Source organism: Papaver somniferum, chromosome 4 (assembly GCF_003573695.1).
Source record: "Papaver somniferum cultivar HN1 chromosome 4, ASM357369v1, whole genome shotgun sequence".
Classification (NCBI taxonomy): Eukaryota; Viridiplantae; Streptophyta; class Magnoliopsida; order Ranunculales; family Papaveraceae; genus Papaver; species Papaver somniferum.
The window spans coordinates 113,826,102-113,845,390 of NC_039361.1; the positions used below are offsets into that span (position 1 = coordinate 113,826,102).

General features: G+C 41.8%; 2 protein-coding genes across 2 annotated transcripts; both read right to left on the reverse strand.

Annotated features, from left to right (window-relative positions):
- Nucleotides 1-372: 372 nt before the first annotated feature.
- Nucleotides 373-8,547, reverse strand: LOC113273021. Its single transcript, XM_026522796.1, has 4 exons — nucleotides 8,439-8,547; nucleotides 2,709-2,747; nucleotides 1,228-1,361; nucleotides 373-948 (listed from the first exon to the last, which is right to left on the reverse strand). The coding sequence occupies exons 1-4, from the start codon at nucleotides 8,545-8,547 to the stop codon at nucleotides 373-375; spliced, it is 858 nt and encodes a 285-aa protein (XP_026378581.1).
- Nucleotides 8,548-17,475: 8,928 nt separating this feature from the next.
- LOC113273022 lies at nucleotides 17,476-18,426 on the reverse strand. The gene is made up of 3 exons (XM_026522797.1): nucleotides 18,267-18,426; nucleotides 18,085-18,161; nucleotides 17,476-17,778 (listed from the first exon to the last, which is right to left on the reverse strand). The coding sequence occupies exons 1-3, from the start codon at nucleotides 18,424-18,426 to the stop codon at nucleotides 17,476-17,478; spliced, it is 540 nt and encodes a 179-aa protein (XP_026378582.1).
- Nucleotides 18,427-19,289: the final 863 nt, after the last annotated feature.

Consider the following 19,289-nt stretch of genomic DNA (forward strand, 5'->3'; position numbering starts at 1 on the left):
ATCATGACACAGTTTTCTCCACAAAGTATTGATAATAACATACTATCAATGATATTGTAGCTGCTATGACATCTGCTATGGCGTCCTCATCATCTTCAGAACTAGCCATAGATTAATATATATATATATATATATATACCTAATAATGGAAAAGAAATATAAACAATAAAAATCAAATAAATGAAAATTTTAAATTTTATCCAAAATCTAAAAAAGTAAACATAACAAGGTTTCATAATGCATATAAAATTATGATGACATATTGTCGAATAAAATTGTTAACTAAAAATAACCAGAAAAAACTCAAAATATAAACCAAACCATATAAACACAAACTAAACTCAAACCATCAACCTAATCACTTATGCCACTTTAATAGTAATCAGAATAGTTAAGCTTCGACAATAACCAACGTCGTCTCCTATCCCCACTCAACTCTATAAAAATCTTTGCTTTCTTCTCGTCTTCCAATAACTCTAAAGCTTGCATGAATAAAAACTCATCCAATTCTGATACTATTTCCTCAAGTGCAACAACTACACTTTTCTCTAGAGAAGAGTTTCCATTTTCCTCTTTTTTGGTCGCTATAATGTTAACAGCACTTGCCAAATTAATTTCTTCCACCATCCCTTCTCCGGTACTCTTTTTTGTCTTTCTAAACGAACGAGAACTATATCCTATTGATGTTCTCGATTTTGTTGGCAGTTCATGATATATTATCATCACTAACATTGTCGTTTCCATACTATACTCGTTCTGGCCTTCAAGATTCTCATTCTGGTCTTGAGTATTATCTTCACGGTCCTCATAAACCTCATTATTGTCCCGATTATTATCATCCCTAAACCTGCTATGCTTTCCAGTGGCCCTACTGTCACCAAATATCATAGCTAGTTCATTATATTGTGGAAGAGACCTTGTCCTCCATTGTTTGCATTCTGGATATTCCTGCAAGTTCCAGTTATAATTTAATTACTTAGAAATATGATGATTATATAATAAAGGTTGATAAAAAAGATTAAATAAAACCACAAACCTCGATATGCTTTGTTCATACAACATCAGGTGCAGTCACAATTTCTTTTCCATCGTTCCAACCAAAACCGCTTTGACCTCTAAGACTACTTACAACATTAAAAATTTCTTCAAATTTTTCGTACGATTTTTCAGCACTTCCTTATTAAAAGAAGGACGAAAGCTTTCTTTGAATTTGGTGACGATGCTCACCCAGGCAGTTTTGCTAAATTGACCATCAAGTAATTGTTTATCAACCACTTGTTCTACCATAAGTTCTATGAACAGTTGATCCATTGGAGGAGTCCAGGTGGTTCTCCCATTTGCAGCACTCGATGAATCACTCTCTGTAAGTTTTATAAAGAAAATTTAAAACGTGAAAGATAAAAACAAGTATAAGCTAACAGAAAAAAAACGAATGTAAGCACAATATTACATGCGGCACTGAAAAGAATTTGACCAGATATTTCAAAATATTCCTGCAAGAACTAAAGTGAAATGAATGATGTACTAGAACCTAGCCCTAACCGGTTACTTGTATTGCTTAGTCGGGATTTTCCCAGCGGAGATTGAAATCACATAAAGAAATAGATGAATTAGTATGCAAAAGGTAAGGTTTCCTATGCGATGATCGCAATTACTTGGAAATATTTTCTTTTGGTACAGTAGGGATGATATTTGAAGCATTTTCACGTTTTACCAAACGAGTGCCTATTATCCGAATTCTTGCAGCCATATTTTTTCATGACAAGTTGAGTGGGATAAAGTTAGAGTGCCTATAAGCTACAGCTAAAATGAATGTAAGTACAACATTACGTGCGGCACAGAAAGGGTTCGACCGGATAAAAATATATAACAAAATGTTCCTGCAAGCACTAAAATGAAATGAATGATGTACTATAACCTAGCTTTAACCTACTACTGTTTAAGTATTAAACTTTTGTAATAAAACTACACAAGGGCTAAACCCATGCATTGACAAGTCTACAAATCCACTAATACCTCAACTGAAGTTATATTCTAAGAAACACTTTCACATGGAACAATGATATTCTTTACGGATGGAAATAAAACAAAGGGAGAATGTATCTCTCTACAGCTCTACTCAACAACCTTTTTATCACCTTTCTAACGTCCAGAGAAACTGGATAAATAAACTACCATCGAGTTTTAAGTATACCGAGTCAAATTGCTTTCACTAACTAAAGATTAAGTGGACATATCAACAACTGCACACACACACACATACATAGATTTGTAGAAAACGTGTAGATTTATAAGAATGTACAAGTCCAATATAATTGGCTAACTATTCTCACTTAATACTTGGAATTAATGGACTGAGTTTGTGCTGCTTTTTTTTTTTTATACATAATCATTTATGAAAGAAAAACAGAAATTTTCGGTTAAGAAATGTTATCAAACAAGTATGGTGTATCATTTGAGTCCATTAACATCTACCAGGAACATATTTCAGTATAGAATTCACATTGCATTGTCACTATTCAATCAAAAATTAGCTCGACGGAGCAGGTTCCAGTCATACTTTCAATCAACATATAACACCCAAACACAACCACAATTTTTATCAAGTAAATTCTAAATATCAACAAACCCAATTTAATTTTCAGGAAAAAGATCATAAAATTTATTTTGAATGGAAAATGGATTTTCAATAGAGGGGGATATAGTACCTGGAGCAATAGGGGAAGAAGAAGAACCTCTGTAAACCTCTGTAAAAAAAAAAAGATTAATCAAATCTGTAAATGAAAAACGTATCGATACTTATTACTCCCTCTGTCCCTATTATATAGACGGAATATTGGATTTTTCTAGTCCCACTAAATAGGCGGAATTCTAATTCCAAGATACCTTTTGATCCATATAACCTTATTTATGTTGTATTGGAAATTGTATTGAGAATAAGACAAAGGGTAAAAACTGGAAAAAACATGAAAATTTATGAAAACCAAACAATTTCTTATTCTACGAGATTTTAACTTCTCCGCCTACATAATAGGGACGGAGGGAGTATATCGTTTCTGTTTTTTAGATACCTTGATTTCTACAGAGGAGGAGTATGAAGAATGCTTGTAACAGTAAGTAAAGGAGAGTATTTAAAACCCTTCGTGGTTTTAGTAGTCGTGATAATGGGTTTTAGTTGCACTATTCCAGGCTAGGAAACAAAGAGAACGAGTTTATGGGAGGATACCGTAAACCTGGTTTTTTGGTGTTCGAAATTCACGGAAGATTTTGATATCCCAATCCCAGATTAGGATATGTATTAAACAAACACAAAATAGTCGTTTTTACATGGATAACCCAACTTAGGTTAGGATATCCAGGTTCCCAAACACGGTCCCAAGTTTAAACTCATTTCAACTCACACCAGAATTTCTAAATCTCTCTAGAATTTCTCAATCTCTCAATCTTCTTATAATCTAAAACAAGATTAACTAATCATACCTTCTCTACACTTCTTAATTTCTTGTAATATGGATTCACAATCTCAAAGTCAAGGTAAAGGTAAAAAGAAGAAAGTTTGAAGTCAAAAACTTAACATCACAAAAGATGAATGTATTTGTCGTAATTATGTTTGTTTTACCCAAGATTGTATTGATGGTGCAGATTAGCATGGTAACACCATGTCGGATAACATATTTTTGAGATATCAAGAGAAAACCATGAACACCAATGATCGTGATGCGACTGGGTTGTCACAACGCTTCATTACGATCAATAAGGAAGTCGCCTCTTATGTTGCTGCAATAATGCAAGACAAGAGAGTCCGGGAGAGTGGTCTTGTGGATGGTGATGTTGAAAGACAGGTTTGTACAGTGGTAGCGCCGAAATGACAAAATTTCCAATTCGAAAGTTGTTATCATATTTTGAAGGTGTTGAACAAATATAATCTAGACGTGTTAGAAGCTTATCAACAAGTACCTGAAAGGTCACCATATTCTCCCTCAACACCAAATTCTTCACTATTTTCAGTCGTCCATCAAATCCCAATTATTCACCATATATCACGAAAAACCCCAATGTCAACTTACTTCTCAATGATGGTGGTGAGAGAAAATTATTAGGGAGAAACAATGTAAGACTGGCTAGAAAATTAGCTCAAGAAGGAAGGAGCTCCGATGGTTTTAATATGATGGAGTTTATGGAACATCAGAAGACTGTCGAGAAGCAAAGAGAAGTTGACAGGAAATTTCAAAACAAGGAGACTAAAAAAAGTCGCATTTCTCAAGAAAAATTTATGAATGATGTTAGAGCACTACTCGGTCGAACTTGCAAGTTTCTATCTCAAGCTTGTTTTTCAAGTTTAGTTGATCAAAACTATATACTTGATATAGCTACGTCTCAAATTAGGTTAGAAGTGTGTAGTTGAGCTTTAGACTTCACAACATTCACTAATTGAAGAAGAAGATCTACTGAAGATCTTGGAGGAACTTCATCAACAAAAGGTATGTGGAGACTAACACTTATATATCACTCAAAAGTTTATTCTATTATATCTTCTAATGAGACTAAGTCGTATATCTATATAGACTTTTACATTATACACATTTGATATTTCGAGCCAAGTTTATCTCGCTTATCTATTTCTTGAAATACATGTTGGAAGCTTTTAGCTTTAGCTAAGTTCATCGTATTCTTGACGAGTTTAGTTGGAGACAATTTATTTGTTGGAAACTAAATATTAATTCAAAAGATGATCATGTGAAAATTACCTTGAAACATCTTATATAATTTGTGTGATATAATCATTTGATGTCGACTTGGGACGTTTCGTATTCATCGATTAATCACTTGAAAATTACTTGAAGCTAGTGGTACATGTGAATTACCATTGTTGTCTTGCAAGGATGTTTCAATTATTAAATGAGAGTTTTAGAACTACCATGTATGGATATAATACAGGCTGTATACTTTGTATACTAACTATGCAAGTCTAGTTCAGGTCCGGAACTATTGTTCGCGAACTCTGTTTGCGAACTGGTTTACCTGTGAAAAGGTCCGGAGCTTATGCTCGAGTACCTTGTTTGCGAACAAACTAGACAAGTCCAAGTCCAGAACTCCTGTTCGCGTACGCTGTTCGCGAACGGCTGGACAAAGCCAAAGTCGGGAACTCTTGTTCGCGTACCCAATTTTTGAACATAGCGGTTATCGGTAAAGTCTGACTTTCGTATTCATGAATTTGTTTGCGAACTAAGTCCATGTAACTTTAATGTATTAAGGTATGTGAACTAGTTTTACAAACCGCGACATTATGTTCATGAATTGGTTCTTGTATAAGTATTTTGTATAATTACGAACCGAACCGATTTTGCTTCAAATGGTTCATATACATATTTTAATAAGATGATGAACATTTGAACAACTCTCTTGAAACACATTTAGATTCATTTGATTATCTATCATGATTGATTGATCATCATATTTGATTTAGAAGTATTAGATGAATATGGATAAGTTATAAGTGTTAATATGGCTAACTTCGGTTAACTATTATTAAACCAACCGAGTATACACGTTTGGGTATGGTTCATCCATATCTAGATATAGGTATATTTCATTTGTGTGTATCAAGCTAATACCATCTGACAGTGGAGATTGATTGCTTAATTTCTAAGCAGAATTAGCTTGAATCTTAAATCAGGAGTTCATCTAACGATGAATATTGAATGCTTTGTTACTAAGCTATCTTAGCTTTGATTGTAAGCAACCTTGATTTGAAAGGATATATAAGGGAGAACTCTAACATCTGGGAAACCTACTCTCGACACTTCCGTGCGTCCTAGCTGCAAACTAGAGACGATTCTCCTTTACTTAACCTAGGTTTTTGTTGATGGTGATTTTTAGTTTAGGGTTAAAATCGTAAAACCTTAGTCAAAAAGTGACGTCACACTTGAGTAATAATGTCTCCACTAGCACATTTATTAAACCATTCAACATGTCTGCGTAAAATTACCTGGGTACCCTTTTTTATGTAAATGCCATGCTCCATGGCAGAGCCCTCGGTACTGACTGGCATCATCTCTACACATGCCAGCCGCGCATGCTAGCCAAACGTGACAATCACGCGTGCCACATATTTTAAACTAGGGTTTCGACACGCTAAACCCTAATAGCCATATCTCCGCGCCAAAGGAATGCCAACCATGCCAGCCGCACCATCGCGCCAATGGCATGCCATGCCAGCCTAATCTCCGCGCCAAATGCATGCCAACCATGCCAGCCGCACCACCGTTCCAATGACATGCCATTCCAGCCACATCTCCGCGCCAAAGGCATGCCAACCATGCCAACCGCACCAATGTGCCAATGGCATGCCATGCCAGCCACATCTCCGCGCCAAAGGCATCACAACCATGCCAGCCGCACCATAATGCCAATGGCATGCCATGCCAGCCACACCTCCGCACCAAAGCCATGCCGACCATGCCTCCATGCCCCTGGCTACCAAACGAAGGGTTGCAACAATCAACGACCACCCTTCCTTCTTAGATGCAAATCTCAGCCGTCCAAGTTCGCCACCAAACGTGTGGCAACTTTTGGCCCAATGCCAAGCGCTAATTTTGGCCGCGCCTAAACTATGCCAAAACCCTAATTTTGGCCGCGCCTAAAACTATGCCAAAATCCTATCTTGGTCGGGCCTAAACTATGCCAAAGCCATGCCGGCTATGCCTCCATGCCGCTGGCTGCCAAACGAAGGGCTGCAACAATCAACGGCCACCCTTTATTCTGAGATGCAAATCTCAGCCGTCCAAGTTCTCCACCAAACATGTGGCAACTTTTGGCCCAATGCCAAGCCCTAATTTTGGCCGCGCCTAAACTATGCCAAAACCCTAATTTTGGCTTCGCCTAAAACTATGCCAAAACCCTAGCTTGGCCGCGCCTAAACCATGCCAAAGCCATGCCAGCCAAGCCTCAATGTCGCTGGCTGCCAAACGGAGGGTTGCAACAATCAACGACTACCCCTTCTTCTGAGTCGCAAATCTCAGTCGTACAAGCTTGCCACCAAACCAAATGATTTGTGGCAACCTCTTGGCTGCGACGCCAAAGTTCCACGGTTTGTGCCAAACCCTAATTTGGGTCGCACCATGAGCACGCACGAGCCGTGCTGGCCATGCCTCCATGCCGCTGGCCTCCAAACGGAGGGTTGCAACAATCAACGGCTACCCCTCCTTCTGAGACGCAAATATCAGTCGTACAAGCTTACCACCAAACCAAACGATTTGTGGCAACCTCTTGGCTGCAATGCCAAAGTTCCACGGTTTGTTCCAAACCCTAATTTGGGCCGCGCCAAGAGCATGCACGAGCCATGATGGCCATGCCTCCATGTCGCTGGATGCCAAACGGAGGGTTGCAACAATCAACGACCAACCCTCCTTCTGAGATGCAAATCTCAGCCGTACAAGCTTGCTACCAAACGACTTGTGCAATCTCTTGGCTACGCTGCCAACTCTTTGTTCACGGCACACACTTAGCTATGCCAATTTTTTGGTCACGGCACCAAATCCTAATTAGCCACCGCAAGAGCATGCGCAAGCCATGCCAGCAACGTGGCCACGCCACTGGCTACCAACGGAAGGTAACCACAATCAACGACTAATCTTCCTCTCAAGATGCAAAATCTCGACCGTCGAAGGTCACCACCGAGCCGGCAAGCCTCCCAAGCTCAACTTGCCAAACAATAACAACATGCTACACAAAATACTTGAGACATCAAAACATGTCACAAACTGGGGAATGCTCATCAAGTTATTGGTCTGGCGGTTTACAGCATGCGGCGTACACTACGCCTGTTACAAGAAAGTGTCATAAGAGTGAGGAGGTTAGTAAATACAAGAAGTAATGGTGAAACGTTTCCTTCATTATGTAAACATCCATTCCAAGCGTTACCCGTTACCGCTTTCTTCCATTTACTCAACCGTTTCCACTTCTTACGAGACCAGGGTACGTTTCGTTGCGACTTGTATAAATAGGTCCCACCTCCACCATTGGAAAAGTTTTCGGTCAGGGAGAATACAACACTCAGAAATCACTTGTTAGCTTTCCCATATGTTAGCTTTCCACTTTCTGATACAGTTCGTCAAACAACTACTCTTCCTGAATCAACTATTCTGGTCTCAACACTCTCTTCGCTTCCCTCCCTAAGACCAAGCCTTCTCCTTCACTTTGTGACCGAAGCAAGTATGGAAAGGCCATTTCTTGGTTTAGGCCGGATTTGTACAGATTTATCTCTCGAATCAAAGTACTCCCTTGCAGTACATTGTTTATGGTTTATACTCGTTTCTCACCCACACACTCGAAATTACCAAAATCAGCAGAAACTGTTTTCACCCTCAAACAATTAGCGACCACAGTGAAAGATCAATCTCTCGGTTGGAATATCGATTACCAATTTCGAGTTTCACCTTTCAATTCCAATTTCAACATGGTAGAACTCAGATCCGAGTCAGCAACAAGCCCTGAGAACACCAGCACAGAACCCTTCCCTGGTACTGACACTCCTTCCTGTGACATCAATACGTCACCTACTAATCCCAGCAGCACGGAAATCGCTCCTCCAGGTGTTACACCATCAATCACCAGAGCCAGAGTTGCTGCCGCCCCTAATGTTTCTACGCAGCCTGCTAATCCCAGCAGCACGGAAAGCGCTCCTTAAGGTGTTACACCACCAGTCACCAGGGCCAGAGCAGTTGCTACCGCCCTTAATGTTTCATCGAGTATGGCGCCTCAAGTTACTCCGCCATCAGGACGAGAAACCGGAGGATCCAGAGGAAGCCGACCCCATGTCACCATCGCTGATTTGATGGAAAGACAGGAGGTTCTTTCTAGAGCCCAGACGGACATGGTTTCGACTCAGAAAGAGGTACTTGTCTTTCCCAAGACTCTAACGGAGCGGCTACCACGGGAGTCACGACATCCATAGCCGATGAGGAACACCTCCAATACCCATGGCGTCGGCACCTCAACAGGGCACACCTTTGCAGACGAAGAAACTCGCGCCAGAACCCCATTGGAGAGAAATCAACCGTCCAATTTTGTCATGCGAGAAGATTTGGAGAAACTTCTTCGGAATCGAATCAAAAGTGATGATATATACATGCATCAGCATCAACCCCCTTACCCGCCTGAAATAGAAAGAATTCCTCTTCCAAGAAGATACTCTTCTCCTCAATTCACTTTATACGACGGCACCGGGAATGCATGTGGACATATCTCTCGATTCCTGGAGTCCCTGGGCAAACATGAATACAATCACGTTCTCCGTCTGAGGGAGTTTTCGAAGTCGCTTACCGGAAGAGCATACACGTGGTACAACAGCATCACACCAAACAACATCCTCAACTGGGATGGCATTGTTACGGCTTTCTATAAGAAGTACTTCTTCGTATCTGAGCAAGTTACCTTCTCGGATCTAGGAAGGATGTTCCAACGAGATAATAAACATCCAAATGATTTTGTCAAGAGATTCAGGGTTCAAGCCGCTAGACTGTCACGACCCAAATGTGACCGAACAACAATTGGTGAATTCCTGCATCAACGGTATAGATCCCATATATCGTGTATTACTAGAGAACCTGCGGTTCCAGACGTTCTCTGAACTCCATGAGGCAGCCAAACGATCGGCCACGACAGCACCAGCATTGTTAGAAAGAACCAGGTCAACCAGAGGCGAAGATGCACGCGAAAGTCGAGGAAGTACGCGTCTCGTCAGCAAGCAATACAACGTCGGTCCTCTTCTGTGAGCGTAGTATACGAAGGAGGAAAAAGGAAGGCCCCAGCGACAGACCAACATTCTAAGCGCGCGACACCAGCACGACGGGCGGCTCCGCCACGGAGGGCCGCCGCCAAAGCTCCCATGCGTCATCACGAAGCTGAAGAAGATATCCTGGATTTCCCGTTCCCGATCGAGGAGGTGATTGAACTCTTAGAGGTATGGATCCAGGATGATGTCATCAGACTACCACCTCCCAGGCGCCCACCGACCGAAGCCGAGATGGAAAACCCCGAATACTTCCGCTGCCATAGGTTTGTTCACCATCCAACCAGTGACTGCAACAGACTGAAGCATATCTTCAAGGAGAAAGTCGAAGCAGGGGAACTTCAGCTGGGAAATGAATGAGTACATAGAGATCCACTTCCAGTCAGGAATTGCGGGATCTCTGGGGACTCCGTACACGAGACTGTACAATCCATGATGTAGCATGTATGCGAAATTCTCTACCTTTCCAAGGCACAACGTCAATATATCTTTACATCCCTCAATCGTGTTGTGTCGGGCAAACAACTTTTTCCTGTTACAGAATCCACTCCAGAAGCCCAAGATATTTCAGGGAACGATGCCGAAAAACACAACTGGGGACTGCTGATCACGGCCTATCTAAGAGGCACTGAGCTCGACAACGCACTGATCGACACGGCCTTTGACTTCAATGTCGTTACCATCAAGACTCCGGGAGCTGCAGAAATTTTGAAGCAAGAGGCTACCCACTCCCCAACCATGGTCAAGAATTCGGAAGGAGAAGCAATGATCGCATACGGCTACATTAACCTCGAGATCAAGGTGGGAGACGTTATAACGCATAACAAATTCCACATTGTCAAAGAACTAGGTTATGACATGATCCTGGGACGCTTGTGGGTATTTGACAACGAAGCAAAATTGGGAGCATCCCCTCTGCCAGTGTTGACACCCGAAAGATTTCTAACAAGCCGTCCAACCTGCTGTCGTATCAACAACTTACCAATAGAAATCGATCACCCGGAGAAAGCCCGCTGGCGCTTGCTCATAGATTCCAAACACAAGTAAGTCTGGTCAAACAACCTTCTCTACAACTAGTCACTTCTTCTCTTAGCCCGTCATGGGGACTTGGTCCGATTATCAGTACGAACATTGTTAAGAGATGTGAGTGGGATGCTGGGCCTTTCAAGCGCTTCACCAAGAATTTGGAAGCTGCAATCGAAGATGACGAGACCAAGAGTCAAGCGGTTACACGATGCACAAAGTTTCAAATTGGAGACATGGTAGTCAAGGCAACCTCATTTCAAGTCGGAAATATAACGGTGAAGATAGCTGTTCGGACTGATTCACCTGAAGAAAAGGAAGACGAGCCATATCTGGTGGCAGATGTTCTTTTGGGCGGTTACTGTAAACTCATCAACACTGAAAAGTTGGAAGGCATAACAGTTCAATTGCGGTGGCTCAAGACCTTCAATACCTAAAGCACGGTGCTACTTCCTCCTCCAACGTTCTTCCTTTAGTATTTTCTTCAGCGATTTCCCTTTCCACTCAATATTTGTATTCCTTCCAAGATGAATGCACCGCTTGTATTCTTAATTAGGTTTCCGATTTCTATTTGAAGCATACTTTTCCTTTCAAACGAGTTTTTTGGATCTCAAAATAAATAAATAAATCCCGAAACATCGTGAAACCATTACCCATCAAATCACGACCAGAAAAGCCGAAACCCTGCGAAAAAATACTTTACTCGAAACTTTAAAGGGAAGAATATACAAGGAATCATCATACGACAGGAAAGGTATGGAATACCAAACAACTTATTTTGATGAAGATTTTGGATCCTTTCGAAAAAGAGGTTTTATTCAAAGAAGCTAAATAAACGGGATGTTATTTGGCAAAACCCTAACTTCGCCATGAATACAAAGAAGATAAAAATGAGTTAGTGAAACATCAAATCGGCTACAAGCCAAAGAGAAACGGCAAAAAGAGAAACTGGTCATCGAAAGCAGACGTCCGGATCGCCAACGCCTATGTCAGATCCCTTTCAAGCACTTTCCCCAACAATCTTTCAGACAACAAACGTTCCATTCAGAAGCCGCCTCCATAACAACAACTCCAATATCCCACCCGGAAACCGCCTCAGCAGCAACAGTTTCCACCTCCTGTCCAACACCCACTTCGAAAACCGTCTCAGCATATGCCACCACAGCTTCTCCAACGTCCCTGACAGCAGTTTCGGCGTCCACTCCAAAAGCTACTTCAGTTTCGTCAACCACAGCGGCGTCTTCCTCGGAAGCTTTTTCAGCGGGCTTTCGAGGATATCCCGGTTCATCCGCATCAGAATCAAGGATTATGACACCATCTCGGGCAGGGAAATTAAGCTGGCGCTCCCCTAGAAGTTTCACAGACTCAGTCTTCTGCCGTTTCAACCGAGAGGCGAGTCGTTCAGCCCTAACACTGGGCTGTGAAGAAGTTTTGTTGCCCTGAGGTATCTCAACGCACTGGGATGCTTCACCATCTCCCCGCTTTTCCTCCATGTCCACCAGAGTCATAAAAGTCTGAGCATGCATCCGCACTCCACATAAATAGGTGGAAGGCATGTCCTGAATGATTTCACCAGCTTCACGAAATAGAGAATTAATTTTGTCCAATGCCTCCTCATGAGAAGAAAACCAGTTTTCGTCGATCCCAAAGCTTCTCTCCGAAGAGTCAGAGGTACGGTTGTCACTGGAAGATCCCATTATGTACTACAAATCAAAAGATGGGATAAGTTTTCGCCCTATCTGCACCAGCAATCTACATGAACAAGAAAACAGAGTGAGGAACCAGGAGAAAGCATGAGACGATACCTGTAAAGAGGATAGACGTGATTTCAAGACGATCTGTACGAACGAAGAATTCAAGATCGCCTCTTATATTTAGCAGAGCGATGAAATCCGAAAAAGGAAAACTTTCTACTAGTCGTGAATTAAGGCCTGATATCGGCTGGAAAAGATATTTGTCTATGCGAGTCAATTCAGGTTTGATAAAAAAACGTAGAAGTACGTGTTTGGAACACGATGGCCTATGTTATCGCTCCTTCTCTACTGCCATCCCCGGAACTTGGAAGCGAAAACGGAAGTATAACATGAGGAGGAGAGCTAACACCTTTCAAATGGACGTGATACTTTGGGATATGAATAAGGAAAGGATTTCCTATCTGAGCCACACATAGAAAGAGGCAACCGGGCCTGCAAGCGACGAAAACAGTCCTCGCCACACAAAGCCAACAACCAGCGCCACGCCAAGCCAACACCGTGCCAAGCCAGCACTCATCCCAAGCCGATCCAACGCTAACAACTTCATTCCAAGCCGACCAACGCCAGCGGCTTCGTTTTAAGCCACACCATGCCAACGGCTTGCCAAGCCAAGCCAGCAACGCCAACAACTCCGTGTTCCCCATCCTAGCCAAGCTGAAGCCAACTGTTTTCATCTCGGACAACAACTACCACTACCACTCTGCGGCCTAGCTAGCAGCACCCGGAGCAGAATCTACGCAAAGCCAATAATACAATAATCATGACTTGCCATTTCAATTTTTTCCTTGTCTGTCACCATCTTATGCTTACCTCACAACAATGCCCCTGTTCCGAGCTAAGCAGGGGACTTAATGTTGATGGTGGTTTTTAGCTTAGGGTTAAAATCATAAAACCTTAGTCAGACAGGGACGTCACACTTGAGTAATAATGTCGCCACTAGCACATTTATTGAACCATTCAAAATGTCTGCGTAAAATTACCGGGGTACCTTTTTTATATGCCATGCTCCACGGAAGATCCCTCGGTACTGACTGGCATCATCTCAACCATCCCAGCCGCACCATCGTGCCAATGGCATGTCATGCCAGCCACATATTCGATCCAAAGGAATGCCAACCATGCCAGCCGCACCAACATGCCAATGGCATGGCATGCCATCCAAATCTCCGCGCCAAAGGCATGCCAACCATTCCAGCCGCACCACCGTGCTAATGGAATGCCACGCCAGCCACATCTCCGCGCCAAAGGCATGCCAACCATGCCAGTCGCACCACCGTTCCAATGGCATGCCATGCCAGCCACATCTCCGCGCCAAAGGCATGCCAACCATGCCAGCCGCGCCATCGTGCCAATGGCATTCCATGCTAGCCACATCTCCGCGCCAAAGGCATGCCAACCATGCCAGCCGCACCACCGTGCCAATGGCATGCCATGCCAGCCACATCTTCGCGCCAAAGGAATGCCAACCATGCCAGCCGCACCACCGTGCCAATGACATGCCATGCCAGCCACATCTCCGTGCCAAGAGCATACCAACCAGGCCAGCCGCACCATAGTGCCAATGACATGCCATGCCAGCCACACCTCCGCACCTAAGCCATGTCGGCCATGCCTCCATGCCGCTGGCTGCCAAACGAAGGGTTGCAACAATCAACGACCACCCTTCCTTCTGAGATGCAAATATCAGCCGTCCAAGTTCGCCACTAAACGCGTGGCAACATTTGGCCCAATGCCAAGCCCTAATTTTGGCCGCGCCTAAACTATGCCAAAACCCTAGTTTTGGCCGCGCCTAAAACTTTGCCAAAATCCTAGCTTGGCCGCGCCTAAACCACGCCAACGCCATGCCGGCCATGCCTCCATGTCGTTGGCTGCCAAACGAAGGGTTGCAACAATCAACGACCACCCTTCCTTCTGAGATACAAATCTCATCCGTCCAAGTTCGCCACCAAACGCATGCCAACTTTTGTCCCAATGCCAAGCCCTAATTTTGGCCGCGCCTAAACTATGCCAAAACCCTAATTTTGGCCGCGCCTAAAACTATGCCAAAATCCTAGCTTGGCCGCGCCTAAACCATGCCAAAGCCATCAACGGCTACCCTTCCCTCTGAGATGCAAATCTCAGCCGTACAAACTTGCCACCAAACGACTTGTGGCAGTCTCTTGGCTACGGTGCCAACTCTTGGCAACGGTGCCAAAACCCTAATTTGGACACGCCAAAGCCATGTCGGCCATGCCTCCATGCTGCTGGCTTCCAAATGGAAGGTTGCAACAATCAATGACTATCCTTCCTTTTGAGATGCAAATCTCAGCCGTACAAGCTCGCCACTAAACCAAACGTCTTGTGGCAACTTTTGGCTACGCTGCCAACTCTTTGGCCACGACGTACACTTAGCTATGCCAATTATATGGTCACGGCACCAAACCCTAATTAGCCACGTCAAGAGCATGCGCAAGCCATGCCAGCAATGTGGCCATGCCACTGGCTACCAACAGAAGGTAACCACAATCAACAGCTAACCTTCCTCTCAAGATGCAAAATCTCGACCGTCGAAGGTTATCACCGAGCCGGAAAGCCTCCCAAGATCAACTTGCCAAACAATAGCAACATGCTACACAAAACACTCGAGACATCAAAACATGTCACAAACTGGGGGATGCTCATCATGGTATTGGTCTGGCGGTTTACATCGTGCGAAGTACACTACGCCTAGGGCTGTCAATGGGTACCCATTACACGGAACCGGAACCAGACCCGCTAGATTCAGGTCCGGTTTTAGGTCCTAGAGTTGGACCCATTAGCAACTTAGGACCCGACGGATAATTACCCGATTGGACCCGAATGTTAACGGGTCCAAACGGGTAATACCCGCGGGTAATGAGTACCCGGTTATTTATCATTTTATTCATCTTTTTAGCAAAATTATAGGTATTTTGCTAGTTTCGGCTTTGATTTTTTTTTCATTTTTCATTTTTCCTTACATTTAATCTTTATTTAACACATTAATAAAGAAATAATAATATTTTTTATAAAAATAATATAGATTCGAGTTAAAAAAAAAGAAATTAAGTTTTTAAGATTTTCGTTATAGTTTTTTTAATACCCAACGGGTACCTGAAACCCGCGGGTACCCGTGACTTTGAACGGGTCCGGTTCTGGGTCCACAAATTTAGGAACCGGACCCGGAACCGTTAGGAACCGGAACCGACCTTTATAAGTAGGGTTCGGGTCCGGGTCTAGTGATACCCGGGAGGACCCGGACCCATTGACAGCCCTAACTACGCCCGTTACAAGAAAGTGTCATAAGAGTGAGGCGGTTAGTAAATACAAGAAGTAATGGTGAAACGTTTCCTTCATTATGGAAACATCAATTCCAGACGTTACCCGTTACAGCTTTCTTCCATTCACTCAACCGTTTCCACTTCTTACGAGATCAGGGTACGTTTCGTTGCGACTTGTATAAATAGGTCTCACCTATTTCCACCAAAGGACAAGTTTTTGGTCAGGGAGAATACAACACTCAGAAATCACTTGTTAGCTTCCCATCTATTAGCTTTCCACTTTCTGATACAAGTCGTCAAACAACTATTCTGGTCTCAACACTCTCTTTGCTTCCTTCCCTAAGACCAACCCTTCTCCTTCACTTTGTAACTGAAGCAAGTATGGAACGACCATTTCTTGGTTTAGGACGGATTTGTACAGATTGATCTCTCGAATCAAAGTACTCCCTTGCAGTACATTGTTTAGGGTTTAGACTCGTTTCTCACCCACACACTCGAAATTACCAAAATCAGCAGAAACTGTTTTCAACCTTAAACAGTACCTTAATCGGTGTGAGACTTGGTTAGGTCTCAACTACATTCCAGTCTAAAGTTAACTTGTAGTAGGCTAGAGTCTGTAGCAGTTTAATACAGTGTGGTGTTCAAATATGGACTAGGTCCCGAGGTTTTTCTGCATTGCGGTTTCGTCGTTAACAAAATTTCTGGTGTCTGTGTAATTTTTTTCACACTATTTTTGTTTATATACTTGAAATACCACAGGTGTGCGTAGTTCAATCACAGTTGATAAATCCGACCTTGTTTGTTGGATATAACTTGATTGACACTTGGGCACTGGCCTTTGGTACCGTCCAAGTTATTCCCACATCAATCAGGCTTACGGATTTATATATGTTCGAGTTCCTGATTGAATTGAGAAAGTCATAAAGCTCTTTGATATATTTCTTAATTGAGTCTCACTTTTAAGTTGGTGCTCTCAGAATTATATTGGAGTTTCGTTCATATAGATTTCCGAACGAATTATTGGGTGTGGTTGTTATACCCCCGTCTTTTCAAATGAATATCACGTAAACATTATTCAAGCTGACACTTCAATTATGAACCCCTAGTGAAAACATCTGTGGCAAATCGAATTTGACAGGCTTCAAGCACGGATTGAACAACAACTGAATTAATAACAACCAAGCTGGTGGTAATGATCAAGGTGAGTTCGATGTAGTAGTACCTCTAGATAGTTGATGTATTAATTTAAGTTTTAATTTGAAATGTTGCATCTTAATTTTAAATGTTATTGTTGCATCCTCTTTGATATTAGTTTGAAATAAATATTAAATTAAGTTTTAATTTGAAATGTTGCATTTTAATTTTAAATGTTGTTGTTGCATTCTATTTGATATTAGTTTGAAATGAAAAGTTGATTAATTTGAAATGTTATTGCATTCTACTTAAATAAGTTTAACTACTCATTAACTTTTTATTGAAAAAACAAACTACAAACAAATTAACAATTAAATGTTTAAACTAAAATACATAATTTAATAATTACGCGCACCCGGTCTTTCATATTATGCCCAAAGATTCACTCTCTGATCTTCTTAAACTTTCGTACAAATTATGATTTTGAATGTAATTAGTCATTTTCCATAATTTTTGCAGGCACGCCTCTTTGTGGTTGGATCTCAGGCTCCAGATCTTCATCTTCGTAGTTAGTCCACTCCTTACGGCGACGGGTTTCTTGAATTATTATGTTATGGAGAATTATGCAAGTGAGTATAGTCTTGTGCATTTCACGAGGACTTAAACCACGATATGGACCACAAATGATAGCGAACTTCCTCTCCAAAATTCCAAAAGCGCGTTCCACATCCTTACTCAACGCCATTTGGCGTTCGTTAAAATTCCGGTATGAATGGCCCAATGCACGAACAGGGGGCTGACGGTAACATTGAACCAATGTTTACCATTTTGGATAGATATTGTACCATTCGTAAGATAATACCCATGAGTGTACTGATGGCCATTAATTGTAAGACGGGCTTAGCGATAAATTCCATACTTTAAATCTTCAAACATAAGAGACTTGTGCAAAACATTAATATCATTTTGTGAACCCGGAAGTCCAAAAAAAAACGTGCCATATCCAACAATCATAAGAAGCATTAGTTTCAAGGATTTCGGTTGGTTTCAGATAATGACCCTTACATTGACCGGACCAACAAAAAGAGCATCCTTGCCATACCCAATGCATATAATCAAGACTACCTCCTGGGAATCCCCTATCCTCCTTCTCCCTCAAAATTTGTCTAACATCTTCCTCTGTTGGTTTTCGTAAATATGTTGGACCAAAATGATTAACTATTACTTCGAAAAACAATGAAAGGTAAGCGAATGAAGTTGTTTTACCCGTATGAACATACTAACTCGCATCCGCTGGTTTGTCATAACCTATAATCCTTAAAGCTGAAATAATTTGTTGTTCAGGACTATGACCCCTAATATTTAGTGCATCAAACTGATAATTAAATTGAGGTTCTACCCGACAAGGCTCTTCAATAATCTTTTTCACTAGGTGCCGATGCATGCAAAATTGACCTTGGAAATTTTGATCAGAGTACACATAATTGGGAAGAAAATAATCGTGCATCAGCTTCTGGTGGTAAAATTCCCTTCCTCGATACGTATATCTTCTTGAGAATACTTTTTTTTGAAACTGGAACTCTAGGTATTTGGCCCCAATGTACGAGTATCAGAGTGTCCATTAGTTGTTTATCTTCGGCTTCCTTATCATCAAGTTGTATTGCAACCTCCTTTCATGCATTTTTTTTTTGTAAAGGAAACTCATATGGAATAAAAAGTCATCCATATCTTTGTGATAGTCGATACCTTATGGACCAATAAATGCTACTATGGATGATTTTAACATCCATATGTTAGTGGAGTCAAGAGGGAACCCCTCAAATATGTGACGGGTGTTATTGGAGAGTCCATCCGGTCATAGGATGTCTGGATGCGGTTTTATATTTTTTGATTGAAAATAATTAGGGACGGATATAAACGTTGCTGATTCAATTTAGCGTTTCACCCCAATTAGCAACGTTTATAAGCGTTGCAAGATGTCATATTTTCATTTTGACCACTGAATGACCGGTTGGACTCACTTTCTTGATTTTTCTCCATAGTGGGTTTTTGCTCCACTCTTTGCTGAGGGTCTACATATATGTGGATACTTATTAAGTTACTAATGATTTTACCTCCATATCATAGAAGTTGCCCTAATTTAAACCGATTCATAATAATATTCCCCTGTTTATGGGATCTCGCCATCGATGATTATGAAATTTAAAATTGCGAATACAAATACATAAATTGGTAAAATAGAAGTAGGTATGAGTAATTTGAAGAAATATAGGGTCGTATATATATGACTAAAGAGGGGGAAAATAG